General features: G+C 40.9%; 3 protein-coding genes across 4 annotated transcripts in view; 1 reads left to right on the forward strand and 2 right to left on the reverse strand.

The window, feature by feature from the left end:
- Positions 1–3,254, reverse strand: part of LOC18782732 (uncharacterized protein At2g29880) — a 6,043-nt gene extending 2,789 nt beyond the window's left edge. Inside the window, exon 1 of the mRNA XM_007216064.2 lies at positions 3,129–3,254. Coding sequence (XP_007216126.2) covers positions 3,129–3,254 — 126 coding nt within the window. The remainder of the gene's footprint in view (positions 1–3,128) is intronic.
- Positions 7,563–11,693, reverse strand: LOC18782773. 2 transcript variants are annotated; one of them, XM_007217530.2, is made up of 2 exons: positions 11,477–11,693; positions 7,563–8,119 (listed from the first exon to the last, which is right to left on the reverse strand). In XM_007217530.2, exon 2 carries the CDS (start codon positions 8,069–8,071, stop codon positions 7,787–7,789), a length of 285 nt encoding a protein of 94 aa, XP_007217592.2. In that variant the 5' UTR covers positions 8,072–8,119; positions 11,477–11,693; the 3' UTR covers positions 7,563–7,786. The 2 variants fall into 2 exon arrangements, with proteins under 2 accessions (XP_007217592.2, XP_020415579.1); XM_020559990.1 differs by having other exon boundaries at positions 7,563–8,103; positions 11,477–11,691.
- On the forward strand, positions 22,109–24,052 carry LOC109947969. Its single transcript, XM_020559855.1, has 3 exons — positions 22,109–22,265; positions 22,638–23,425; positions 23,486–24,052. The coding sequence occupies exons 1-3, from the start codon at positions 22,109–22,111 to the stop codon at positions 24,050–24,052; spliced, it is 1,512 nt and encodes a 503-aa protein (XP_020415444.1).

The following is a 27,970-nucleotide window of genomic DNA, read 5'->3' on the forward strand; positions in this document are numbered from 1 at the left end:
GCTTTGTGCTTGTCAACCTCACCTTTTTCGTTCAACTTTGTTCTAAACACCCATTTAACACCAATGGTTTGCTTTCCCTTTGGAAGATCAGTTAACTCCCAGGTTTGATTCTTCTCAATGGACTTGATTTCATTGTCCATTGCTTCCCTCCATTTCTCCTCTTTAACAGCCTCAGTATATGTGATTGGATCACTATCTACAAGTACTGCAAAGTGAGCATTTTCATCATCAGAACTTGAATAACTTACATCGTAGTCCATCATCCATGCTGGCCTCTTCCTTGAGTTCTCATCTCTCAAATTGTATCTCTCTTCTTCAAACTGTTGAGATGACTGAACTTCAAGTTGAGGTGGCTGCTGGGCTTGAGTTTCAGGAGCTGCTACCTCTTCATTGTCTAAATCATCATAAACTGGAATTTGTTGTTGAACCGATCTGTTCTCAGACCAATTCCACATAGTGTCTTCATCAAATATCACATCCCTGCTTACCACTATCTTCTTTGTAACTGGATTGTACAGTTTGTATGCTTTTGAGACTTCACTTACACCAAGAAAAACACATTTTTCACTTTTGTCATCCAACTTCTTTCTTTTCTCATCGGGGATGTGTGCATATGCTATGCACCCAAACACCCTAAAGTGATCAACCGCAGGCTTCAATCCACTCCAAGCTTCTTGAGGAGTCATATTCTTAACAGAAAATGTGGGACTTCTGTTTAAAATATGAACTGACCATAGCACAGCTTCAGGCCAAAACTTCTTGGGAATTCTTCCTTTGACTAGCAGACTTCGAACCATGTTGAGAATGGTGCGATTTTTCCTCTCACTTACACCATTTTGTTGTGGTGTATAGGCAGTGGTCAGCTGTCTCTTGATGCCTTTCTCTTTGCAAAATGCATCAAATTCCTTCGAACAGTACTCTCCCCCACGGTCAGTTCTTAGAGTTTTAATCTTCTTTTCTGATTCATTTTCAACTAGAGCTTTGAAGCTTTTGAATGCTTCAAATGCCTCTGATTTTTCCTGCAAGAAATATACCCATGTCTTTCTACTAAAATCATCAGTAAAGGAGATGAAATATTTCTTGTTACCATTTGAGATGGGATTTATTGGTCCACATAAATCAGAGTGAACCATCTCCAGGATTGATTGAGCCCTTGCTGCCTTGCCACTTGGAAAAGAGTCTCTTTTGTGCTTCCCAGTGATGCATTCTTCACACATCTTTGATGGAGGAGTTATATCAGGTAAACCAGTGACCATCCCTTTCTGGTGAAGTGTTCTCAAGCCATTAAAATTCAAATGGCCATATCTGTAGTGCCATCTCCACGGGTCATCTTCTTTGGCAAATAAGCAAGCCTGCAGAGTCTTGATTTTCAAAGGAAACAATCTGTTGGAAGACATTTTTACAACAGCAATGGACCCTCTTTTTGGGTCGTACACTTCACACTCTCCTTTATAGATTGTAATCCTGTAGCCTTTATCTTGTAACTGACCAGCACTCAGCAAATTTGTCTTCAAATCAGGAATATAAAAAACATTTGAGATAGTTTCAATAAAGTCATTTTTAGTTTTGATTTGAATATCTCCCTTACCCATCACTTTCACTGTTGACTTGTCACCAAAACTCACTACCGTGTGAAAGCTTTCATCCAAATTAATAAAGGAAGACTTACATCCACTCATGTGATTGCTGCAGCCTGTGTCCACATACCATGTCTCCTGATCAGTTTTTGTCAGTGCATGAAAAGCCATCAAAAGTGTCTCTTCCTCCTTCTTTTTCTCCACAAAATTTGACTTTTCTCCTTTTTCTTTTGGTAACTTCGTGTAGCACTCATTCTTGTAGTGCCCAAAATTTCCACATCTATAACACTCCACTTTTGACTTATCAAAGTGGTACGTTCCTTTTTCTTCAAAGTCATCATCTCTTTTGAAAACATGAGATGACTTGCTGTCATCTCTATGTCCAGACCGTCCACCTCCTCGATGACCTCGACCACCTCTTCCTCTATCACGTCCACCTCTTCCACGACCTCTTCCTCCTCGAGAACTTGAGGACTCAGAAACAATGGAAGCTTTCAGAGCTGTTTGTTCTTCACTGGCAGTGGTGCGGTTAAGTCTTTGTTCATGCACTAACAAAGAGCCTTGTAGTTCATCAACTCGTAACTCAGCAACGTTCTTTGCCTCTTCAATTGAACAGACAATGTAGTCAAATTTTGGAGTCAATGATCTCATAATTTTCTCCACAACTTTGACTTCTTCCATGGTGCCACCATTGGATCTCATCTTGCTTGCTATTCCCAGAGTTCTAGCAAAGAAATCAGTGATGGACTCTCCTGATTTCATTTGTAAAGTTTCGAAGTCCCTTGTTAGAGTTTGAAGCACTGCACGCTTCACCCTCTCTGACCCTGCATATTTCTTCTTCAAAGAATCCCATATTTGTTTGGAGGTCTCCTTCTCGAGTATCGTCTCCAAGATAGATCGATCAAGTGCCTGAAAAAGGTAATTTTTCACCCTCAAGTCCTTCAGCTTCTGTTCAGCAACCCTCTTTTGTTGTTGTTCAGTCAACACAACTCCCTCTGCTGGGGCGTCAATTCCTGATTCCACAAGATTCCAATACTCCTTTGACCTGAGAAAATTTTCCATCAGCATGCTCCAATGGTCGTAGTGACCATCAAATCGTGGAATCGCTGGTTGAATAAAACTCTCAGTGGCTTTCTCTGTTGCCATTGTTTCTTGCTGCTGCAAGACACAATCTTTCACCATTTTCAAGTTTGTTCAGGCCCAGAAGGGCTCTGATACCAGATGTTGAGAAACTGAAATTAACTTAAACGTAAAAGGATTCTTTGAGTAAACGTATTTCACAGCACAAGAATACTGCAGTTTTCCTCTCTTATATATATCTGAAAAACAAAGCTTACAAAATAACAATCTCCACAATAACCACTAACACACAAGTGCAGATTTTGTGGAGTTCAACTACCTTAAGCAACGGAAGCAAATTTGAACGTGGTGAACAGACTAAACCACAACTTCTACATTCTAGGACTTCAGCTTGACTTGGTCTCTACATGGCCATGTCAGCATTATTTAATTAAAAACTAATTAAACTTAACTAAATAACTTTTAACAAGCATCACGCAATCCACTATTGATAGCATCCACCAAGAGATGCAACAACTCATTGGTATCGTCCATGGTCCAAGATTCATAGTTCTCTTTGCCCTTTCCGTTGTTATTTCCTTGTTGTGAATCCCCCATTAAATTACTATTACAACATATGTAAGAAATTTATTAGTTATTTCACAAGAATACATATCATATCAAACAAGAAAACAAAAGAAAAGAATTTCACTCATGTTTCCTATTTTCTATTTCCTTTCTAACTTTGATAAACATTCATGGAAAATCAATTGATGAATAATAATTGCCCATGTGTATGTGTGTCGGGTGTTATATCCATAAACGTAAACTGTTGTTATCAATTTTTTTAACTGTTGTTATATTCCTAAACGAAAAAAATTGCTTCCAGGTACAACAATAATAAGCATTTCGATTTCAACTAACTGCTTATTTTATAGTTTATTTTATTTCAGTCTTGAGTGCTATTTTATTATTAAAGTCATTGAAGAAATACAAACTATTATATATATTAGTTGGATGCCAAGAATGAAAAGGAGTTTTGGAAAGTGTGTGTCCACATGAATCAAACCTAAGCAACCATCGCTGCAAGATGTCAGCATGGATAATGGAAGTAGAAGTCTATAAAAGTGAATCTCTTGGTGCTCGATAAAGTTATAGAAAATGAATACAAAAATTTATGAGTAGAGCAAAAAACAAAGACAAAAAAAAGATGCCACATATAAACAATTTTTCTGTTCTGTAAATAAAAACAAAAAGACGCCAATTGTTACATACAATAAACTCAAGAAGACATAGCACAAGAAGGAAGCAATACCTTATTCACGAAGAGCTGTTTATCTTCACGAAGAACTGTTCATCTTCTCTCGCAGAGAAAAAAAAATCTCATGTGAAAAGTCTGGTTATGGTGAGATTTTTTTTAGGGTTTGGTATTTATACCTCCCACTAAAAAGTCACACAAATTCCTTCTTTAAAAAAAAAATCCTTCGAAAATAGCAAGTTTTTTAATACCAAAAGACTTTTTGTTACTTGTTTAAAGCCTTGATGGAATACCATTACATTTGGACACCCTCTTTAAAAAATCATAATAGTCCTTATTGAATACCACAAGACTTGTTTAGACTATTTAAAAGTCTTAATTGAATACCACAAGACTTATTTATCCCAAAATAGTCTTTTAAAATCCTAATTGAATATACCCCCCTTAGGGTTTTGGATTGATTCCTGGAGTGTTTAGGGTTGTGAGAGTGTTTGAGGGTAATTTCTGAATGTGTTTGATGAATGATGGGAGTGTGAATGATGGACGAATTGTGGGAGTGTAAATCCATGGATGTGGTTGATGAATGATGGAAGTGTGAATCCCTAGATCTGATTTTTCATTTTGGTGTGGAATGAAAATGGTATTTATAGGGAGAAGGAAAGGGGAAATCTGAATTGGATATTGCCTCTACCAACAAAACTAATTTCATCAACTTTACCTAACACATCAATGTTATTGAAAATCAGTTTCTTTTCTTGTTTGGGTGTTGCACTTCATCTTCTCTACTCACCAACAAATCCTACTAGCAAAAACAAAAGCTCATGCATAAGCATAGCTCAGCATGACCAAACAACAATTAGCTCACGCTTATGTCAGAGTAACCAATAATTTTGTGGACTCATAACTTGGGTTTCCCTTCAACAAATGAGGACTTTGAGCCCTCCAACTTGAAGTCCAGAATGTCATCTTTCCAACCACATATCATTTGGGCCAATCCAAGGTCAAATGAAGATGTTAGGTCCGAAACAAGTTGCTAACTCAGTCTGTAGTTTTGGACATTTTTGCACCATTTTACATATTTTTCTGTCTAAAGCCATCAATACTACCTAAAGCTTAATTAATAGAATGACAAACACAAAAGAGATTAAAAGCACAAGTTTAACTCCAAAAACATAACCAAATCATAAGCTAAAAGGGTACGAAATGATATACAATTATGCATTGATCAGAGGGCAAGCTATAGATGTTCCATATGACAAATTGTAGTGTTTCTTCTGCAGAGTAAAATTTCAACAATGATCTCCTCGATTATTAGGAATCCAACCACCTACAATTAGTAGCCCTGGTGCGATTATATCCAGCTTCAAAATGCCTGAATAGCTTTTTGAAGGACCTCTTGAAGAAAATTCATACAATATAGGTGCATGATCTATATTCATAATTGTCTGCTGGAACTCCATTGTAGCAAAAGGTTCATTGGTTGATTTCATATAATTTAGCACCTCTAATGACCCTTTTGCTTTGATGATAATAAAAGGACATGGAGTGTCGGTTAAATTAAATTTATCTGCAACAAGTATAGCTCCTCTAATTGTTAAAGAGGTGATGTAGAGATTTGATCATGAGTTGATCGTAATTCACATAAGATGACTCCATTAGATTTTTCATATAATAATTTAGACGAATTACATGTTGATAGGGTTTCTTCATATATTAGAAGTAAGTTTTTTTTATCAGAACGGATCCTGGAAATGTAGACCATTCAATGATTCTGAAACCATTTCTTAGAGTTAGTATTCCAGAAAAATTACGATCACCAACAGTTATAACCCACGGAAATCCATTACTCATGGTCCCAATACTTGGCCCATCATTTCCTGCTGCACATACAACAACTACGTCTTTTTCCATTGCAGAAAATGATGATCTTGCAATAGCATCAGAATACATTAGTTTCTGAAAGTCAACAATAGAGAGGCAAATCACATCAACACCATCTATTATGGCTTGTTCCATTGCAGCCATTAAATCTATGTTAGTAATGGTATTAACCTAAATTACCTTGTAACTAGCAATCTTTGCATGTGGTGCAACACTTTCGTTGTTCTTTTAGCATAACCAAAATACAACACTCCCATCTACAAAATCCCAGCAACAATGGTGGAAACAAATGTCCCATGGCCCATTGTGTCTCTAGAAGAATTCATTTTTATTTCAAAGTTGGTATTGTGGTTTAACAAACCATCATTAAAGTACCTGGCTCCTATAAGCTTTAAGTTACACATTGAGGACTTAAATTCTTCCCCTTCCTCACGTGAACCCTTCCATTTACTCAGATTTGTATGATCTTCAAAGCTTGGGCTTTCAGGCCACACTCCAAAATCTATGATACCGATAATAGTATCTTCACCGTAATGAGAGATGTTCCACAACCCGGTAGGTGCACGTAAGGAGAGAAATTCAGGTGTATAGGTGCTCAACGATGTTGTAATTTGACCACAATCAGCTGATACAAATCATTGGTACTTCTTTAAAGTCTCTAGTTCTTCTAGTGATAGAACAACACTAAAACCATGTAAAACAGTCTCATATGTGTATAAAAGTGACGGTGAAGATCGATACTGGTCATCAAACGATGTGAAATTTGTAAATTTAAGGGAATCAATGATGGCAAGATAGCAAAAAACATATGAAAAATAAAGAGTAAGGGAGCAATTTTTTTGGTTCTAGAATGATTGAACTACAGTTTTGGTCTGAAGGGAGGAGGATTTTTCTCACACACACAACTAAGGTGTCATGAGGGTTCAAACCTGAGATCTCTTGTCTACAAGTCAAGACCCTTTTTCCACTGGACTAGACCCCATTCCGTTAGGTTATGTTTTACCGTAAAACATATAATTGGTTCATGAGATTTAGATTTATCAATTTGGTCCCCACATTTTAAGTCATTCACAACTCTAGGACAATTATGAAACTCCATCAGTACTTAAATATACATCATGTGATTGTTTTTCTAGTATTTGATATGCATAAAACGCCTCTCTATATTTATTTCGTACCATAAAATGTATGACAAATTGGTTATAATCATAGAAAGAATTCCAGTCGAGGATCTAATACAAATCTCATCTTTACTGGATAAAAATGTGGAAGGCACAGAGAGTTGCTACAATGTTATGGTCGCTAATTATAGTGTTATTGTATAATTATTAGTACTTTCTTCTTGTCAATAGACAAGTCTCTTCAAATATATAAGAGGTTAAAAAGGGCAAGAAACTTGACATTCTTTGCACAATTTTGAACTAGAGTTGGGACACAACACAACTAATGTAAATAAAATTTTGATATAAAAGATAGAATTGAACGGCCCCGATTTGTAGTATTGTCGTTTTTAGGTTTTAGTTTTCATATATTTTTTTAGAGAGATAATGAAAATACATGAAAGAAAATAGGAGGGCGATTGGAGGGTGATAGAATTAGAATGTACATGAAAGAAATATATATAATTCAACATACATGTGTAATATAATGAAAACTAAAACTAAAAACGACTCGAGTTACAAGCCCCTTACTCTTATCTCTGCTAGCCCCACTCAGCTCCTATGAAAAAACATGGTTCCAGTCCAGCTCACATTCCTTTACAGAAATAGACTTTCAAACGAAGCAGATAATCTGATAACACCATGCTTTAGTTTCTTTGAATAAAAATAATCATTATGGTAAAACCAGTGTTTCCATACTACAAATATTATGTATATATGACCCAATCAATCAGTTCACGGACAAATATAAAACCCACTACAATTCAGTAGTACGATTTAAATTGGCAATCCACTCTAATCAAAGGAACCCAAGAAAAAAGAAACTTCGGAAAATCATTATCATCTACACGCTAAAGAATTTTCAATTTTCCATGGGCCACTGAAGTCTTTGCATGCTCCAAACGACACAATGCTTTTTGAGTTCCACTCAACCCAGAACATGTTGGACTGGCTCCTAAAGTGACAGCAAAGTAAAGATAAACAGTGCAGAGGAAAGTCAGGAGAGCTAGGGCCGTTAACAGGAAGCGGTGCCGCTGAAATAGAGTCGACCAGCTACCCAACTCATTTTGTGAGAATTGCTTTCTGAATGATGCTGACTTCCGAACAGGAGAAGACAAAATGCTGTCAAGAACCATGGTATAATATGTACTGGCCTTGCTCAGACTACCTGAAGTTTGCACACACTTGTGGGCATGAGGACAGGTAAGAAAGCCAAATTTTCATCATTAGGAGAAAGTGTTCACAGATTCATTGATATTACAAGCAAGGTTACACAGATCGAGGACACAGTTAAACGCAGAGATCAAGGGGATACAGTTAAGGAAAACATGACCACACTAGCACGACTAATAATAACAAATTTGTCTTCAGTTATAATCAACAGTCACATTCATACTTGAAGAAGGATGTAGCAAAAAAAGTCAATACAGTGAAATTATCAAACCATTCTTTGGATGAGAGAAACGCCAACAAGAAACAAGTTTTAACAAATGCTGAAAACAAATTACTGAATTTTATGCCACGAAGACCAACTAAACAAAGGGATTAACCTACTAAATCATAAATCAAATGGTATAGTACCATTGACAGACCAGCAAAAATGAGCCTAGCCCAAAGGGTTCGAACTCAGCCCATCAGGCTTCAGGCTGAGTTCAAGCACCATTCAGGTTTGAAAGGTCGAGAAAGTATGAATTTTAAAAAAATTGCACATCATGTAGCTTGAATTCACAACCTCTAGCACAAAATAAAAAGTTCAACTATCATCCAAAGACAAATCTTAGTTAGAATGGTAAAATTTAATATGTATATAAATTCTATAAAAAGAGTAAAAACCAAAATAACAAGCAAAGCGTACTGATTGGAAATGCTTATGGGAGGGCTAAAACACTCTTGAAAAGTGCCTCTGGGTTCTAACAGCACTTTGTAGTGCTCTCTGGGGAAGCACCTGCCAGAAAGCATTGAAAAAGACTTGCAATACAAAGAATGCTTTAAGTCCCCAGATAAGAACAACATCTGACCTCAATTTAAAAACTGAAATATAAATAATTCCGCCTTGAAGCAAGTTTATAATGCGATATATTTTTCTGAAGACAATAATATAATGAAGGACCTGTACCATTAAAAAATACTTTCCAATAGAATTTGTGTGAGTTTGTTCTTGGAAATTTTCCCTCGAATTAGTCCAAATTTTCCATAAAATAGCCTATTGGCTAGTAGCGAACTGAAACACAACGAAAGATCATATCGGCTCAACAAAATGATGATTTTATGCCTTAACAAAAAGAGGTTCTCTTTGAAAAACTGCAACTGCAAAATGAGAACCATACTTCTGGAAAATGTACTAGAAAGCAAGCTACAGTTCTCATGCAAGTCAACATCTTGCAACGTGTAAGGCAACAAAATTCTTGCAAAAGCATACTGACTAGCACATGCACTAAAGGCGAACTTTCAAGGAAAATTACAAGTAGCAAATGACATAAATTTTACAATGAAACTTGCTTTTCTCCAACTTTACTGAAATCCTCCAAGAACCCACGGAATACATTCATAATAGCTTTTAATATGCTCTTCTTGACTAAGAATAATGCAATAGATCAGGAAGGGCAATGCCAATTTGATTATGTACATCAGAAATGTGAACAATACAGCACACATACATCTACCAAAATAAGAAATTAAGACCTGACAAGGTCCAATGCAAGAAGATAAAAGCACCCATGCACAAGAATGACCTATTCTCCTAGCATTTCCATAAAAGTTCAAAACTTTACAGATGGATGGAAGCTTGGCATCTTAATATTTGCAAGAGCTAAACGTTTGGCTCAGCATGAAAATAGAGTTAGAACTAAAACCCAAACTAAACCCTACCAAAAAGAAGAACCAAGTTCTGTGATCACAATGTCTGAAAGAATATTAACTTGAAATAATGGCTAGTTACATGAGTATTATATTCTACTGTTCAAAGGCACCTTAACTATAATCAACTTCTGAAAAATGAAGATGCAACACTGTATGTAGTAAAATCAGATGGAATTGCAGGAAGGAGCATAAAAAAAATAGTTTACCCCATTGCCTAACCAAAATTGAAGCAATTTTTAAAAGCGTATGTAGTCTTACCATGAGAATCAAATACTCTTCGGAAATTTTCTCCAACTATAGTTGAAATTTCTTAAGGTTTGTTTGCAACATACAAGTGAGTTCAATTCATTATAATTGTCAAAGCAGCTCCTTAGTCTATTTAGTTACCACAAAATCAAGCCTATTTGTCTCCTTCTAAGTGAATACTAACCCAACTACCAAGTAAGCCTGCTTTCAAGCAAGGCTCTAAAAGTGATTACCTAATGTTTAGCTTATTGAGTAAACAAGATAAGCTAATGTCTCTTTGTTGCACAGTGGCTGGCTGTACTGTAGTTTTTCTTTTTCTTTTTTTAATTAAAGAAATTATGTTTCAAATCAGAAAATAATTATTATTATTATAATCCAATCCAATGTTGATAAGTTAAACTCAATAAGAAAGCCCAGTAACCCCACTTCAAATCCCCAAGTATACTCAGTAAGAATATATCTGATAAACAATTATTACTACACACAAATGAACATGCACGGTCAACTCAAACAGGACTAGGAAGGTATCAACCACTGATGATGTATACGACACAAGAAAAAAGTAGTCAATCATATATATTTTAAAGGCCATTTAAAAATATACATATATATATGTATATATTTTGAAGGATTTCATACGAAATCAAATCCACAAATCACCAGCCCTTCATCACTACACAACCTGCTTATCATTCTTAATTTACTAGTTTTTAGTTCCATCATGATTAACATTATAACTATATCAATAATATACATTATGAGGAAAACAATATAATGAAAAAAGGCAAATTCATCCCAGTATAAAATTAGAACTCAAATCCGTGAAAAATATACAATGCCTAGACAAAAATTTAAAAATAAACAAAATATATTCATACCAGCACCATCCAATAAAGCTCATTGTCGCCATCAAACTACACACATCACACATTTCTTGACATCAATTCAGATAAAATTAGCCAATTTACTGTGTTCTGTGAGATCCCAGCAGATCGTACGGCAAAACATAGAAGGTGCAGCATTATCAGTGCTCTGAAGGCGTTAGAAAAAGAATTTAAAAGCTATAACCATGGGGGGCATTTATCATTTCTTTCTCTTTTTTCAGTAGATTATCAATAATTCAGCTATCCTTCTCAAATGGGTTCAATCCAAATCAAGAACTGACCTTCTACCTAAGCTTTTCTCATAGGACCTAATCCAGATCTCCTTTGCCTTTCACGTTTCCTGATGATACAATTCTAATATCTCACATGAAAAACCCCATTTCACATTTATAACCCAAAACAATCCAAATCATGTCATTCTCGTAAAACCCATATCCATAAAAACAACAAATACAAAGAAACAAAAAGGGAAAAAATTGAAAAACAAAACACAACCCATATAAAAGCAGTAGCTCAGATCTGAAGGGAAATGAAAAGATGTGGGAAACTTACAGATGAGGCAAAATTCGATTGGATCAAAATGAGCTTGATGGGTATTCTACGTTTGGTCTTTTTTGGTCTTTTCTTTTCTTTTCGTTTCTTCTCGTTTCTTTTGGGGTCTGTGTCTCCTCCTTCTTCTCCTTCTTTATATGATGTTTCGGTTTGAAGTCTGGAGAAGAGATGGGGAGGAAGTGGCCGTCCGGTCCACCGTGTTTTGACCACAAATAGAATAAATAAACAAAACAGATTTGCTGATTGCGTGCGCAGGTGTCACTCGTTTTGTGTCTTTTCTACGCGCTCAAGGGCCGTTAATTATGTTTGAGGGCGTTAGACGTTAGCCGTTAGTCAGTAGGGGTGGGCACTCAAACCGGCGAACCGGAAATTCGAGCCGAACCGTACCGAACTAAACCGAAAAAAAAATCGAGTTGATCAAAAAGTCAAAAACCGAACCAGACCGGTTTCGGATCCGGTTTCATGTCTTCAAAAATCGAACCAAGTCGAACCGAACCGGTGAAACTAAAAAAATATATAATTTCAATATATATTTATATTTAATGCTATATTTTTAATTTCACTAAAAAAAAACCTAATATTTATCCAAGTTCAATGTCAAAATATCTCTCTTTTCTCACTTTAATATTTATTTTTATATGAAATTTAATAATTTGTTAATTTTCAAGTAAAATAATAATATTTTAGTTGAGAATTTTATTTTAAAAAAATTAAATTTTTTTTATAATCCAGTTCAAAACCGAACCGAAACCGGAACGGGACCGAAACCAGTTCAAACTGAACCGGACAGTTTTTGAAATTTTTTTTATTAAAACCGAACTGAACCAAACCGGATGAATAGTATCGAATCGGTTCTAATTTGAGGCAAAAATCGGTCCAAACCGAACCGTGCCCACCCCTATTAGTCTGTACCTTTTTTTTTTTTTTTTTTTTTAGAATGAGAAATTCATTCATAAAACCACAAACGTATAAAGAGCGACATGATATAATGGTCTCGTTAAAACCTTTTTAGAACAACTTCATAGGACAAATTCCAAGAGAGGAAAGAGTACCGCACATGTCAAATACTAATAGGAGAGTCCAATTCATGTCACTTTGGACCATTACAATAAAAGAACAAGTAAAAAATAAAATCGAACACAAAGACCTCCGACGAGAACCGCAACTAGAGACCAACACAGTAAACCTACATGAGAGGACCGTAGAAATTCCAAATAGTAAACCCACAGGAGAGGACCGTAGAACATCCCAATTGTCAAAAGAAGCCTTTTATGAACAAAATCATAGTCCTTTAACACCTATACAAACTGTAAGTCATACCATAGCAGAAACCAGGAGAGAACACGGAGGACGAACACAGAAACAACAGTAAAAAGACCTATGAAAAGCACTCCACTTCAACTCAGAACCTGACAAAGAAAACCTCCTATGACCAAACATAGTTCTTTGGTCGGGGCAGAGTAAAGAAGAACACCACATCCTAACAACTACCATCAGTGTCGCTGCTGCCACCACCGTTAAAACAGAGACAGAACATCAGCCACCAGGTATCACAACTCTCCCAAGGAGAGACACAATCTAGCGTTACTACTGTCGCCGCCGCCGAGACAAAGACAACACCAGTCACCTAGAACACTGCAAAAACAACAAAACAAAACAAACAGACCTAGATCCAAACATATCTAGATTATCTGGGGAGGAGAAGAGGCGATAAGAGGAAAGGAAAATATGGGAGAAAAAGAAACGGAGATGAGGAGAAGAAGGGGAAGATGGCTGAAGGAGAAGAGGGACAGAGGCCACCTCCCTCCCTTAGCTTCCTCGCAGTTGGTTGTCAGCAAGGAGAAAGGGGATTAGAGTGCAGCTAAGGTTTTGGGTTCAATCAAAATACAACCAGAGTTAGTCAGTACCTTAAAGGGTGCGTTTTAGTTTGTCACCTATGAGGTGTAGTCCAATAAAATTGGCAAAATTTAAAAATTGAAATCACATGAATATACATACAATTTGAGTTAGAGTTACGTTTGTTTTTTTTAAAATAATAAATTTTAATGATTGAGAAATTTTATTTTATTTTATTTTATTTTATTGAAAGAAAGCGATCGATTTGTATTCGATTAGAAAGAGCTTACACAGAGCAGGGCATGTCAAGAGTGCCCTCGTTAAAACCTTCTTGAGAAAAACCCAAAGAGATAAAACCCCGAGATAGGAAAGAGTACCACCTATGCCAATAATGCAACAACTCACAACTCAAACAAAATCCTGAATAAAAGTATCAGAGAGCCAAATAGGGGGAGAATCCCACCATTCGATCTCAACATCATGTGCAAGAGACGATAAAGCATAGTGAGCTAGGCAGTCAGCCACACAATTTGCTTCACGAAAAGCATGCACAACACAAACAAGACTTGCAGCACGCAAAAGCTCTTTATAGTCTTCAATTAGGCATCCAAGGGGAGAGAGATCTACTCCGCGATTGAGAACAGAAGTGATCATCTCCTGTGCATCACTCTCAAGACAAGTGCGAAGAGTAAGCCACTTTGCTTCAAAACGCAGACCCTCCCGCAACGACAGTAGCTCAACATGCAAAGGATTTGACACCCCACGAAAACGACCCATCTTGCATCCTAGAAAACCTCCATTGTGATCATGGTGCACCATGCCAAAACCACCCAAACCCCCAGCCGCTCGGAAAGCACCATCAACGTTGATCTTGATGGTACCATCAAAGGGCGCTGCCAATGGCCTTTCGCTCCAATTGTTTCCAGCTCACCACAAAAAACACAGCCCCCAGAGGCCTTGTGAACACATCGCTACACCAAATTTTGCTGCATGGGAAAAATATTCCTCAAAGCTCTCCAGACTAGCATTCGAACCTTGGGGGCATATTCATCTGCCAGATTTTCTTCTAGACACGGGTGTGAACTCCCTAGAACGATTCTCCACTTGAGGAACTAGCATCATCATGCACAGTCACGAGTTGACGAGCAACTTCATATCTGCTACGAACAAAATAGGCACCATGCTGCTCAAAGTGCCAAATAAGACAATCAGGAGGCCGTCGCCAGCTTAACGAAATTTTTCGAATAAGGTAAGCTTTCACAGGAGCGAACCACTCCCCCAAACACTCCTCCCACTACTGCATAGTACAATTGTCAACTAAGCGGCGCACATACATCTCTTCATGGGCATGCACGGGGGAAGAAAACACCCGAAAAGAGTCAAGCAGATGGAGCCAACGGTCCCGCCACACATGAACCGTGTCCCCTGTACCGATACGCTATCGACTTCCTTGTTCAATAACCATGCGAGCTGAACATAAGCTACCCCATACGTAGAATGGTGAATAGCCCTAAGAGGCATCCCACAAAGAGCAGTGCTTATAATAGTGAGCTTTAAGGAGCCGGGCTACCAGGGATTGAGGTTGGTGATGCAAACGCCATAACTATTTAGCTAGGAGGGCCAGATTAAAGGCATAGAGATTTCGAAATCCTAAACCACCTTCCCGCTTTGGTGCGCACAGTTTATGCCAGCTTAACCAATGAATTCGTTTAGTATCATTCTGTTCACCCCACCAATCCTTAGCCTTTTGCTGTTGTATTTCCTCACACAAATATTTAGGGATAAGGAAACAGTTCATCATGTAAATAGGTACCGCTTGGGCCACCATTTTGAGAAGGACTTCCTTGCCGGCAAAACTAAAAAGTTTAGCTTTCCACCCCTGGATTTTTCACCATATGCGTTCTTTGAGATGACTAAAGCACTGCCCACGGGAACGTCCAACATGAGTGGGTAAGCCAAGATACTTGTCATGTTGGTCCACACGTCTAACACCCAACACTAAAGCTAGAAAGTCCTGTTGGGCACTGTCAATGTTAGAGCTGAACGAAACACAACTTTTCTCCAAATTTATTTTTTGTCCCGACACAGCTTCGTAATGCTGGAAGATCAGTCGGAGCTGCTCACACTCACTATTGTTGGCCCTCAAGAAAAGGAAACTATCATCCGCAAAAAAAAAAAAAAAAAAAAAAAAAAAAAAAAAAGATGGCTCACAAGAGGCGCACCACGGCATAACCGAACCACATGAAGCAAACCTCTCTGTTCCGCCTGCATAATTAGGCCAGAAAAAGCCTCAGCGCATAATAAAAATAAATAAGGGGATAAGGGGTCACCCTCCACATTGCGGCAAAACATAGCCAACCGGATTGCCATTCAGTATGAAGGAATAGGATACCGTTGTCAGATAAGTTATAATCAGGTCACCCACCGACCAGCAAAACCCATCCCCAGCATAAGGGCTTTAAGAAACCGCCACTCCACAAGGTCATATGCCTTACTCGTGTCCAGTTTGAGAGTATGATATCCCTTACGCCCAGTGGTCTTCCTATGCATGAAATGCAATAACTCAAAGGCAACAATTGAGTTATCCGAGATCATACGTCCAGGGACAAACGTACTCTGGGACTCACTAATTAGCGTCGGCAGGATCTGCTTTAACCTGTTAGCTAGGACCTTTGCACCAATCTTGTAGATCATGTTGCATAAGCTAATGGGCAGAGCTAATCATATTCTTTGGTTCATGAATCTTTGGGATAAGCGCAACATGAGTGAAGTTTATACGCTTTAGGAGCCGACCCGTCTGCAAAAAATATAGTACAGCTGAGATCACATCTTGACCAACTACTGTTTTGGCCTAAAATCAGCACGCTAAAGTTCAAAAGACAGGCCCATGGTAAAATTACCTGCCCGGCCCAAAAACTTGAGGATAACAAGATTAGGATCCAAACAGGTTGGGCTTCACGCCAGGATGTCGAAAACAAAGCCCCAGCCCAAGAAAGACCAACGTGGAAACTGTCATTTGGGCTTCAATGATCAGCCCATAATTTTTGTTAGGTTCAAACCCAAGGGATTAAAAACACACCCACGTGACTACCTTAGCTTTGAAAAGTCAGCAATTCCAACTAAGTTTAAAATATGAGAGGGACATCTCTGAAACACTGCCAACAGAAGATCAAAACCCATCTGTGTTCGAGATTTTGCTCCAAATCAATACACCATCTTCCAAGGAATTCACGGGTCACGCTTTCTAAGTTAGAATGGGAAACAGGGAGTTGTTCAGAAAATACAAAGGAAAACCACACAGACGGTGGCGGTGGTTGAAATAAGAAAGCTGCCACCCAGGAAACCAGGGAAGGGACTGCTTTAGGAGGTGACTACTGAGAGCCTATCTGCCATGATTGATAAAAATCCCTTTTACTTTACATTATAGGAGATCTTTTTGCCGCCCATTATTAAAATTTAAACAAAAAACACCTCCCTAAGAGGGTCTCTTATAAAAAACAGAAATAGGCAAGGAAGAAGGGGACACTCAATTCATCAATCAATAAAAAAAAAACAACAACAAGAAAACAACCAAAAGCTCACTTGGATTCCAAGAGAAACCAGCTTTAGATCAGAATTCCAAAATTCAGACTTAGAAAATAAGTCTTCTAAAACGAGATCTCTCTCGTTACAAATTTGGTTCAGCAAAAACCAAGGCAAGCAGAGTTTGAGTTTTCACAAACGTGGAGACCTCAGCGAACTTATGAAGAGTCCTGCTCAAGCAGAACAACGCTCGTAGTGCAATTCCTAGCCTACCAAACCCTCGAGAATAGTCACTTCTGCCCCTTCAAACTGAAGAAGCTGCAATTCTGCCCACTCAAAGGCCTCACGAAGCGTGAAGCAAACATAAAGCTCTGCCAAAATCGAACTTTCGTATCGATTTATAGCTCAGCCTAGCATCTGAAATCACGAAGCGGTACGGACCGGCCCAGGCGCGTCCAGTCCAGCCCAAACCAGAGCCTTCCATCCAAGCAGAAACGGAGTTCCGGCCATCTTTTAACCTTCCTAGCGTTGATATGCATATTTATTATTTTGTAAAAGGCACTTCTGCCTAAAACAGCCCAACTTCTATCGAATATTTCTGGCCAGAACAGCCATTTGATACTGAGATAAATTATGAAAGTCCTCACCAGTCTGAGGCAAGAAAAGAACTTACTTGGGAGATATTCCTCACCCAAATTCACAATCATTTGTTTTAGAAGTCAGTAACTTGGGGCGCAAGTTATCCACTCTAAAAAGAAGTCTGCTAGGATTTACATTGCAAGCAGTGGCATGCTCACACACCAAAGAAAGCTGACTTGTCGACCAACAAATGGTCTCCAAGCCAGTGGGGAACTTCGCCCTTCCATCTCAGGAGTAAATACAGAACGGGTGAACAATTTGGCACGCCCAGTGGGACTTCACAGTAAACATACTCTGACAGAATCATTCACAGATTTATAAATACCGGAAGCTCTAGCCAGAACCCGCACTAGATACGGAGATAAACCAGATGGCTCTCAGGGAAGGCCTCGAATCAGAAGAAAGCGATGCTAGGCAATCAGCCCACGGCAGTACAGGAAGTAGACGTTCCAGGACTGGCTCCAGAACGATGAATCAAATACAGGAGTCAGTACTCCGACAAGAAATCACAGTACAAAGGAGCTAGGACACTCTCAATAACATGACATCCATGATGCAATGGCAGGTTAACAGACAGTTCCGGAAGGACCGAGAATCCGCCATGGCCAGAATCCCAAACCCGGATGCTGTAGTCCAGCAGTTAGATCTCCCTTATGGCCCTCCGCCAGGACTAGCATGGCGATACCAGGAAAACCCCCTAGTTGCACAGATGGCTGGAGTACCAGACCACAGAGAAATCCAGGCTGGTTCGAGGGAAGGAGCCCTTCTTAATCAAGAACACGAAGCCCTAGCCCGACCAGATGACCTTACACTAGCTCAGCATAACCAGCCAAAACCTCAGCCCATTCCACCTCATGTGGCCCCGCATGATCAACCTTTGGCACTTCTGCCTGAACCACCAGCAGTATTGCCATATAGACCCAGAAGGATGGACCCTAATCCATTCCCTCCACCCGCAAGAGGGAGAAGAGGCAGAGGGGGAAATAACCTTTTTGCTAATCATGACAGGAATAGGCCGGGGGCAAACGGGAGGAATCACCTAGACATCGAAGAGCAGGAAGGGCGCAGGGAGGAAGCTCCACCCATACCATACAGAGCGGAGCCTAGGATCGATTACGTCCAGCAAGAACAGGGACAAAATCTTCCCCCCGTCAATGCTTTGAATGACATAGGAGCATTGCAAAGAATGATCAGAGAAATCATGGAGCCCGAGGCTAGGAGAGGGGAAAGGCCTACTTACAGAAAGCCATACCCAGCCTATATCGATCAAATACCGCTGTCTCCAGGTTTCAAAGTACCAAATTTCACCTTGTTCAACGGGGAGGACCCCCATGCTTCCTCAGTTGAACATATAGGCAGGTTCTCCGTCCAATGCATAGCTATTGAGAACAACCCTCTGTTGAAATTAAGGCTTTTCGGCAATTCTCTCTCTGGACAGGCTTTCACCTGGTACACCAGCCTGCCAGCTAATTCTGTTCAAACTTGGGAGCAGATGGAAAATGTCTTCCATGACTACTATTACAGGATTCAGCCAGAAGTCACCATCAGTGATCTAGCTGCCCTCAAGAAAAGTGAAGATGAACCGGCTCAAGTTTTCATAACCAGGTTCAGAAAGCTCAAAATGAAGTGCCAAATCCCTATGGAAGAAAGACACTTCATCCAGATGGCCCAAGCTGCCCTTAAAATCTCTCTCAGGAAGAAGTTCGACAGAATGTTGTTAGGAGACCTAGCAGAACTGGCTGATAAGGCATCCAAATATGAGGAGTTACTCAAGGAAGAACAGCAAAGGAGGAACTCCAAAGGTACATACTACAAAACCCCTTCTTTTTCAGTCCACCTGATTGAGGTGGAATCACAGGAAGATGCAGAAGAATAAGAAGAGAGAGAGGTTTCAGTGGCAGAAATGGCAAGACTAAAACATCCCATTAGTTGCAAAGCCCTTACAAAGCCACCTAAAGACCAAAAGCCCCCACCATTCACATGAGGATTCGTTCCCAACAAGCCAACGCAAAACAAGGTCTACTCTTTTGATTTAACCAAGGTTGATGCTTTGTTCGATGAAATGCTGCTGCAAAAGGCGATAGAAACGCCCCACAGAATACCCAAGCCGGAAGAACTCAAGGGCAAACAGTACTGCAGGTGGCACAACTCTTGGAACCATTCTACCAATAGTTGTGTTGTTTTGAGGGACGTAATACAAGAAGGGATAACGGCAGGAAGGTTGAAACTAGCAAAAAAACCTCCATCGGTCACGACAGATCCTTTCCCTCAGCCACAAGTCAATATGGTCAACTTGAATTGGCCAGAACAGAGGGAAACTAAGCCAATGACAGATGCTGGTTGCAGCAGAGGCAGAAGAATCATAAGGGAAACCAGTCAAATACCAAGAGCGACCATCTCGACTGGGGTGGTGCTCTGTAGCAGGTGCAAATGTGAAATAGAGCTAGAGGTGGTTCTAGACAGATAAAATAAGCCCACACCTAGTGTCTTCGACAGGATTGGAACCTCATCCCGAGACAAAATAAGGCAGAAGAGCTGTCTTAGGCCTACACAATACAGCGAAAGGAGGACGGAGCAACCCAGGAAGGAAATACAGTCAAGACACCCGGAAATGAAAAGCCCTTGGCAACGATCATAAAGGGTAGATGGTACTCCGTAGGAAAAAGCGGTAAACCAACTCTGGAGCTAACCAGAACTCAGAAAAGAAGAATCCAAAGGCAATACTGCACATATCTTAAGAGCCAGGATAATACGCAAGTGCATCCAGAGACCAATTCTGCCAGGAAAGGAAAAAATCCTGAAACACTTCCCCAGACAGAACAGAAAGCTTGCCAGTCAAGGGAACTGCTAAAAACAGAACCTCCAGCCAGATCTCCTAGCCATCTAGCCTCGTCATCCGGCAGTCATCCCGACACCATACAGGCACCAGAGAAATTCGGGTCTAGCCCGCTACAAGGAAAAGATGACTACACTGAGGAATATGAAGAAGAGCAATTGGACTACGAACCATCTGCAGATGATCGGAATGAGCCCCTCGGAACTGTAGAGCAGGATGATTGGACGGAAGAATACAGGGAAGAACTAATGGAATTTGGTGAAGAATTGGACGCAGAAACAGAAGCTTTTGGCGCAGAGTTGGAAGACCTGCTACAGGGTGATCTGGGAATTAACATGGTATTCATCCTACCAGGGAAATTCAGGGCCGCTGAGGGACAAGAAAGCACTTTGGAAGGAGATGTTTTCTCTCAGGAAAGCTTTGAATGTAGATTGACAGAAGCAAAGGAGCCACCAGAACGGCAAGCAGACAACCCTAGGACAGGCGGAACAGCCAATAACCCAGCTACAAAGCAACTCTGTTTCTCCAAACCGACCAGAGAAATGGCAAATCACCTCAGGCCTTTGTTTATAACGGTAAATCTTGGAGGTATTCCTATTTCCAAGATCATGGTAGATGGAGGTGCAGCCATTAATCTATTACCCCACAGAATGCTGACTAAGATGGCCAGAACAGAGAAGGATTATGATTCCAATACGTTTGACCGTCACCAACTTCGCTGGGGACATCACAAAAATTCATGGCATCTTAGACGTGGATGTCATAGTCGGAAGCAAAGAGTTGAAAATAGCATTCTTTGTGATAGACACTACTTCCACCACCTACAATGCACTACTTGGCAGGGATTGGATTCACCAGAGCCTTTGTATTTCTTCCACCCTCTACCAGCAGTTAGCACTATGGAATGAAGAAGGCTGCATGGAGATTGTAGAGGCCGATCCACGGCCATTCCTACCCTCTGCCATGTGCTTTGAAGCAAGGTATTATCATGATGACCTCGGTCCTTTCACTTTCCTTGGAGTCAACCAGAACGGCCGCCCCCATGGTGTCATGGCCCAAAGGCTCATTGAAGAAGGTTTAGCCAGTTCTCTAGAGGACTGGAATAGACCTTTTTGTGCTAAACTACCAGAACTCTGATGTTTAGTCCCAATCAACTGGACAAGGATCGAGCTGCAACAATTCGATCCATCACAAAAAGATTGTTGATATACTAGGAAGAAAGGAAGCTTTTCATGCAGAATCCAGCCATCAATATGGCAGAATTCACCCACAAAAGCATAGAGGAACAATAAGAGGAAATTTTACAGAAGGAAGTATTAGACTTTGCACCAGCAGCACTGGATGACTCCCTGCCAGAAGTGGAGGATCCTCTACAGGAAATAAACTTAGGGACAGAAGAAGATCCAAGGCCTACTTTCATCAGCACACTTTTGAAGGAACCACTCAAGACTGAACTCATGGCACTTTTGCAAGAGTTCAGAGATTGTTTTGCCTGGCATTACCACAAGATGCCAGGATTAGACAGGCAGTTAGTGGAGCACAAGCTGCCAATCAAAGATGGCTACCTTCTAGTTAAACAGGCCAGAAGAAGAATGTCTATGGACACAGAACTAAAGGTCAAAGAAGAGATAGAAAGGCTGCTCAAGGCAGGATTCATCAGGCCAGCCATCTATGCCGATTGGTTAGCAAATATTGTACCTGTTCTCAAAAGAAAAACAGGGGCAGTTAGAATATGTGTGGACTACAGAAATCTGAATGAAGCATCTCCCAAGGACGAATATCCTATGCCAATAGCAGACATGCTAGTAGATGGAGCTGCTCATAACCAGATGCTATCTTTCATGGACGGTAATGCAGGTTATAACCAAATTATGATGGCAGAACAAGACATCCACAAGACAGCCTTCATGTGCCCAGGACATATAGGTGTTTTCGAATATACTGTAATGCCTTTCGGTTTGAGAAATGCGGGGGCCACCTACCAAAGGGCAATGAATTCTATTTTTCATGATATGATAGGACATTCCTTGGAAGTATACATAGATGACGTGGTGATTAAATCCCCCGAGGAAGGAAACCACGTAGCAAGTCTGAGAAAGGCATTCCTAAGAATGAGGCAGCACAAACTAAAAATGAACCCCAAAAAGTGTGTTTTTGGAGTCCAAGCAGGAAATTTCTTAGGATTCTTGGTTCACCAGAGAGGCATAGAGGTTGACAGAAATAAAGCAAAATCCATCATAGAAGCCCTACCACCTCAGAACAAGAAGGAACTTTAGAGTCTCCTAGGAAAAATCAATTTTCTAAGGAGATTCATATCCAATTCTGCAGGAAAAATCCAACCTTTTTCTTCCCTGTTAAGGCTGAAGCAGGAACAAACATTCAAGTGGGAAGAACAGCACCAGCAGGCTTTCCAGGAAATAAAGCATTACCTCTCAAATCCACCAGTTCTGTCCCCATCAAAAAGAGGCAGACCACTCAAGCTCTATGTATCTGCATTAGAAGTATCCATTGGAAGTCTGCTAGTTCAAGATAACAAAGAAGGAAAGGAACAAGCAGTCTACTATCTAAGCAGAACATTAACAGAAGTGGAAAGAAGGTATTCCGTAATAGAAAGACTTTGCCTGGCCTTGTATTTCACTGCTGTAAAACTCAGACACTACATGCTGCCACACACTGTCTACATCATTGCCAAGACAGACTTAATCAAATACATGCTAACAAGACCAATGCTGAGGGGCAGAATTGGGAAATGGACTTTGGCTTTGACAGAATTCACCTTCAGGTATGTCCCCCAGAAAGCTGTCAAAGGGCAAGCTGTGGCAGACTTCCTAGCAGATCACCCAGGAGAGGAAATTGAAAACATGGACTCTTTGGACATAGCAAATGCCGATCTGCTAACTAGAGCTCATGTTTGCCTTAACAATCCAATCTATTCGATTCATCTCACACCTTGGAAACTATATTTTGATGGATCAAAGACAGATAAGGCTTCAGGAGCCGGGATTGTTTTGGAAGAACCATTGGGGGTCAGACATTGCTATTCCTTCCAGTTAGATTTCCAGTGCACCAACAACAGGGCCGAGTATGAAGGTTTGATTATAGGGCTTGAGATGTTGGTAGAATTAGGAATCCAATCCGTGGAGATCTTGGGAGATTCCATGCTTGTCCTAAAATAGATTGCTGGAGAGTACAAGTGTCTAAATCCTTCTCTGGCTGTATATCTAGTAGCGGCTAGAAATCTATTGACAGAATTTAGAGAAGCTACTTGGGAACATATCCCAAGGGAGGAAAACTTTGTAGCCAATGAACTGGCTCAGGTGGCATCAGGCATACAAATGCCCGAAGACTGCGTCCAGAGGATCATCAAGATAGGAAGGAAAAGTCTACCATCTGTTTTGACTAGAGGGATAGAGATAGAAGTCAATTCTGCCTTAATCACTGAAGATGATTGGAGGGAGCCTATCATGACTTACTTACAGTATCCCACTCTGCCCTCTAAGAAAAGAGTCAGAATCATGGCTACAAACTACCTCATGTGGAATGAAGATTTGGTCCGAAAAAGTAAGGATGAGGTACTATTAAGGTGCCTCGGGAAGACAGAATATATGAAGGTTATGGGAGAAACCCATAAGGGGATCTGTGGAACTCACCAAAGGGGAAGAAAGATGTGCTGGTTAATCAGAATGTATGGCTACTTCTGGCCAACCATGATGAAGGATTGCATCGACTATTCCAAGGGATGAGAAGCCTGTCAAAGGCACGGCCCGATCCAGCAGGCTCCTTCGGTTCCCATGAATCCAGTGGTAAAATCTATCCAGCCAGCAGCCAGCAGCACTGTTTTATTATTGTTGCCACAGACTATTTCACCAAGTGGGTAGAGGCCAAGCCAGTAAAAACCACAACATCTCAAGAGATCATCACCTTTATAGAAGAACAGATCATACAAAGGTTTGGCATTCCAGAATCAATCACAACGGATAAGGGTTCTTCTTTCATATCTAGGGATATGCTAGATATGGCAGAAACATTCAAGTTCAAACTGCTTCAATCTACTCCTTACTATGCTCAAGCTAACGGACAGGCAGAATCAAGTAACAAGGTGATTATCAATATCATCAGAAAGATGCTGGAGAAGAATCCAAAGCAGTGGCATGAGAAGTTACCAGAGACTTTGTGGGCATATAGAACTTCAAAAAAAGAAGCAACTGGCATGACCCCCTATGCTCTAACCTACGGCCATGATGCAATTCTTCCCATGAAGATTGCAGTCCAGTCTCTTAGAATTACTCACCAGCACAGTTTCACTGGAGAAGACTACTCTCAAGCCATGTTGCTGGAATTGGAAGAATTGGATGCAAGCAGGATTGACACCCTCAACAAACTCTTAGCAGGAAAACAGGCTGTGTCGAGGGCCTATAACAAAAGAGTCAGAAACAAGAGTTTTGAAGAGGGAGAAATAGTCTGGAAGGCAATTCTGCCCCTTGGAGCACACATAGCTGGATATGGGAAATGGTCACCTACATGGGAAGGCCCTTTTGTAATTAACCAGATCCTCGGAATGGGGGCATATAGGTTGCAGGACCGAGATGGAGTTATTCATACTGCCCCAATCAATGACAAATGGTTAAAGAAATTCTATCCAACCATGTGGGATTCGCAGGCTGTACAGACAGACCCTGAGATAGAAAAGGAACAAGACTGACCCTTTTTCGTTTTTTGAAAAATTTTGTTTGGATCTATTTTTGCTTTAAAGTTATTTTGTTTTTACTTTCAATACTGTGTTCGGTTATTGCATCAAGAGTAACTGAAAAGTAGTAAAATGCTATTTAAGGGCAACAAATAAATGAGCTTATATAAAAATAGCCACCCTCGCGGCAAATTATTCAAACAATAAAGAAACTAAAATTAGAAAAGACTAAAACCCTAGTTTTCTAAGGGTTTCCTGCAGGTTTGCCTTCTTGACAGAGAGTTCTTTCTGGAGCAGCACCCCCTGGTGAATTGAAGCCTCTGCAATTTCCAAGGCTGGCCTGGAAGCTGCAACCATGCTTTGCACAAGGAAGGTAGCCTTGGTCTTAGAACTCAGTCCAGCCCCAAGCTTGCTCTGCACCTCCCTGCACTCTGCCAGTTGTTTTTGGAGCTCTTCAATTTGCTTCTCCAGCTTGTCTGCGGTAGCCCTGGCTTCCTTGTATCCTGCCACCATCTGGTCCAGTTCTGCTTTCCGCTTTGCAAAATCAGCCAGGTTGGCTTCATGAGTGGCCTTGCAGAACTCAGAAGTCTTGAAGGTGGGCCTAAGATCCTCATAACGATCATGCAAGTTGAGCACATCTCTGGCCAAGCTTAGGCACATCTCAAGAATAGGCTTCGGAGCCATGTTCTGTCTGTGTAGCAGGTCCAAATCCTTCATCAGCTGATCAAAAGCTTCCTTATCTTGGTCAAGCTCCAGCTTAGTGGACTGCCAGATTTTCAATCTCTCTATGGCCTCCGCCACTACTCTAGATTTTGCCCTGCCTGGAGGAGAGCTGAGTTTCTCCAACCTATCCAATTGAGCATCCAGATCCATGGCTTCAAACTCCTCCAGTTCTGGATCAGCAAAAGAAGCCGTGGTAGATGATCCTGGAAAGGAATGAATAGACATCTGCAGGAGAAAGCATAAGTTAAGACCAGGCAAAAAATGGAAAACATGGGGCCTAAAAGTTATAAAAGCTTACAGCAACAATAGGAGGCTTCAGGGGGCTGGTCACCGCTGCCAGGGCGCCAACGGCTTTAGGCACTTCTACCTAGAAAGGCTGCAACATTTAAAAAGGGAGAACAAAGCAGAATTGCGGGAAAATATGGACAGGTAAGGAGGAAAATTACCACAACCACAGGAACAGCGGCAGTTGTTTCCACCTCAGCCTCCGGGACTACAACAGATAGTTCTGCCTGATCCACAGGCTCTGATGCAGACCGCTCCGCCTGATCCTCAGCCACTGGAGTGGCAATAGAGTGCTCTGCCTCGGCATCCTCAAATAGGGCCAGTTCTGAGCTAGTCAGCTCAGCCCTTGCACCCCCTTGTTGCTTCTGCGCCAAGGCAATGCTCTCTGCAATCACCTCAGCAGGGATCTCCTCCTACAGAACAGGGGTCAGAATAGAAGGAATGGGGCGAAAGGGGAACTGATACAAATCACATAAATGAAACTCACCTCTCCTTCCACCATTGCTGCTTTTTCCTGAGGCACTCCTTCCAACTCTTCTAGCTCTTTTTCCTACTCCACCTCCTCAAAAGCCTCTCGCAGCTCTTCATCCGTCCCAGAAGTAGTGGTAGGGACTGCTGCGGTTTCTTCTGTGGCAACATACTCCACTTCACTCCTCTTTTTTAGTTTTTTCAACTTAGTAGGAGGAGGGGAAGGACTTTCAGCTGGATAGAACAAAAAGCAAATATTAGGAAAAAGAAGGCAAGTCAGAATAAATTTAAAAGGAATAACTGGAACATCACGAGCTTACCTGAAATGCCAAGCCGCGTGGTATTGTCCGGAAGAGGGGTAGGTCCTTTTCTTTTTCTTCTGACAGAAAGAGCGGCCTCGGCAGGGGTTTGTTCTACCTGAACCTCATCTTCTTCATCTGTAGAAGGAAGCTCCAAGTCCCCGACGACAATAACAGAAGAGACTGCACCAAGAAGTTAGAGATTAGAAACCAATCCAGCAGGAAAAGACAGAAGAAACAAATTAAAAGGAAACTTACCGATCACTTCTCCAACCTGAACAGAATGCCCACCTACGTTGGTTGTCAGAGAAGGATCTGATATAGGCAGAACAGACATTAGAAATCAATCATCAAGACAGAACAAATCCCATACAGAATCAGAAACCTACCTCCTATGATTTGTGCATTGATGTCTTTGATGGTCTGTACCATGTGCGTTTTGGCGTCCCCATCCGCAAAAATGAGCCAGTTTTCCCAACCATCAAAAAGCACCTTGAGGGCAGTGACAGAAGCAGGCAGACCTTGGAATCTGGCTTTCCACCAGGCGTCAAAGTCAGCGGAACTGCAGGAATTCAGCTCCCACGAGGGATAGAGGGCATCCGTGCTGTTGTTGATTTTGTTCACTGCACACCGGGTGTCCTTGTGCACCTCCAGATCATCTGCATCCCTCCAAGAGGAGCCCCGATTGCAACTCCGATATGATTTCAGCGGAATGAGCTGAGGACAGCCAAGCTGCCTTGCACAGAAGTTGGGATGATAGACTTCTGCCCCCAAATGATAATTTGGAGGTTTGCCCTCACAGTGGGGTACATCTCTGGGCAGAGTAATGCTCAGAAATTTCCTCCTGAAGTCTGTTCTGGCAGCCTCGTCTTCTGGCTCCTTCTCGAACAACCGAAATCCGGTCTGGAACCAAGGATAGGTCCTTCTGATCACCACTTGCCACTGAGCTGTCGACCTTTTTGTACAATGCCTGAAGAGCGTCAAGTACTCCTCAATAGAAAGCTTGGGCACTTCTGCCGATATCAGAGGAAGGGCCAGGACTTGGTCTTCAGGCAGAACTATGTCTGGGAACCTTAACTCTGGAAAATAGACTTGCAGCCAGATCTGGATCATCCAGAATGCACCAGGGGCCAACAAGTTCAGTGGATTCTCCAGGGTGGCAGTGTGCAGATTCTTGAAAAGGTGAGCCAGAACTGTAG

Source organism: Prunus persica, chromosome G3 (assembly GCF_000346465.2).
Source record: "Prunus persica cultivar Lovell chromosome G3, Prunus_persica_NCBIv2, whole genome shotgun sequence".
Lineage (NCBI taxonomy): Eukaryota > Viridiplantae > Streptophyta > Magnoliopsida > Rosales > Rosaceae > Prunus > Prunus persica.

Bases quoted from the DNA above. Each gene is read 5' to 3' on its own strand.
- LOC109947969 (XM_020559855.1), top strand. From the start codon at position 22,109: ATGCTAGTAGATGGAGCTGCTCATAACCAGATGCTATCTTTCATGGAC. The intron at 22,266-22,637 runs GTTTGAGAAATG...CCAATTCTGCAG, and splicing joins ATATACTGTAATGCCTTTCG to GAAAAATCCAACCTTTTTCT. The intron at 23,426-23,485 runs GTAGAATTAGGA...GTCCTAAAATAG, and splicing joins TTATAGGGCTTGAGATGTTG to ATTGCTGGAGAGTACAAGTG.
- LOC18782773 (XM_007217530.2), bottom strand. From the start codon at position 8,071: ATGGTTCTTGACAGCATTTTGTCTTCTCCTGTTCGGAAGTCAGCATCA.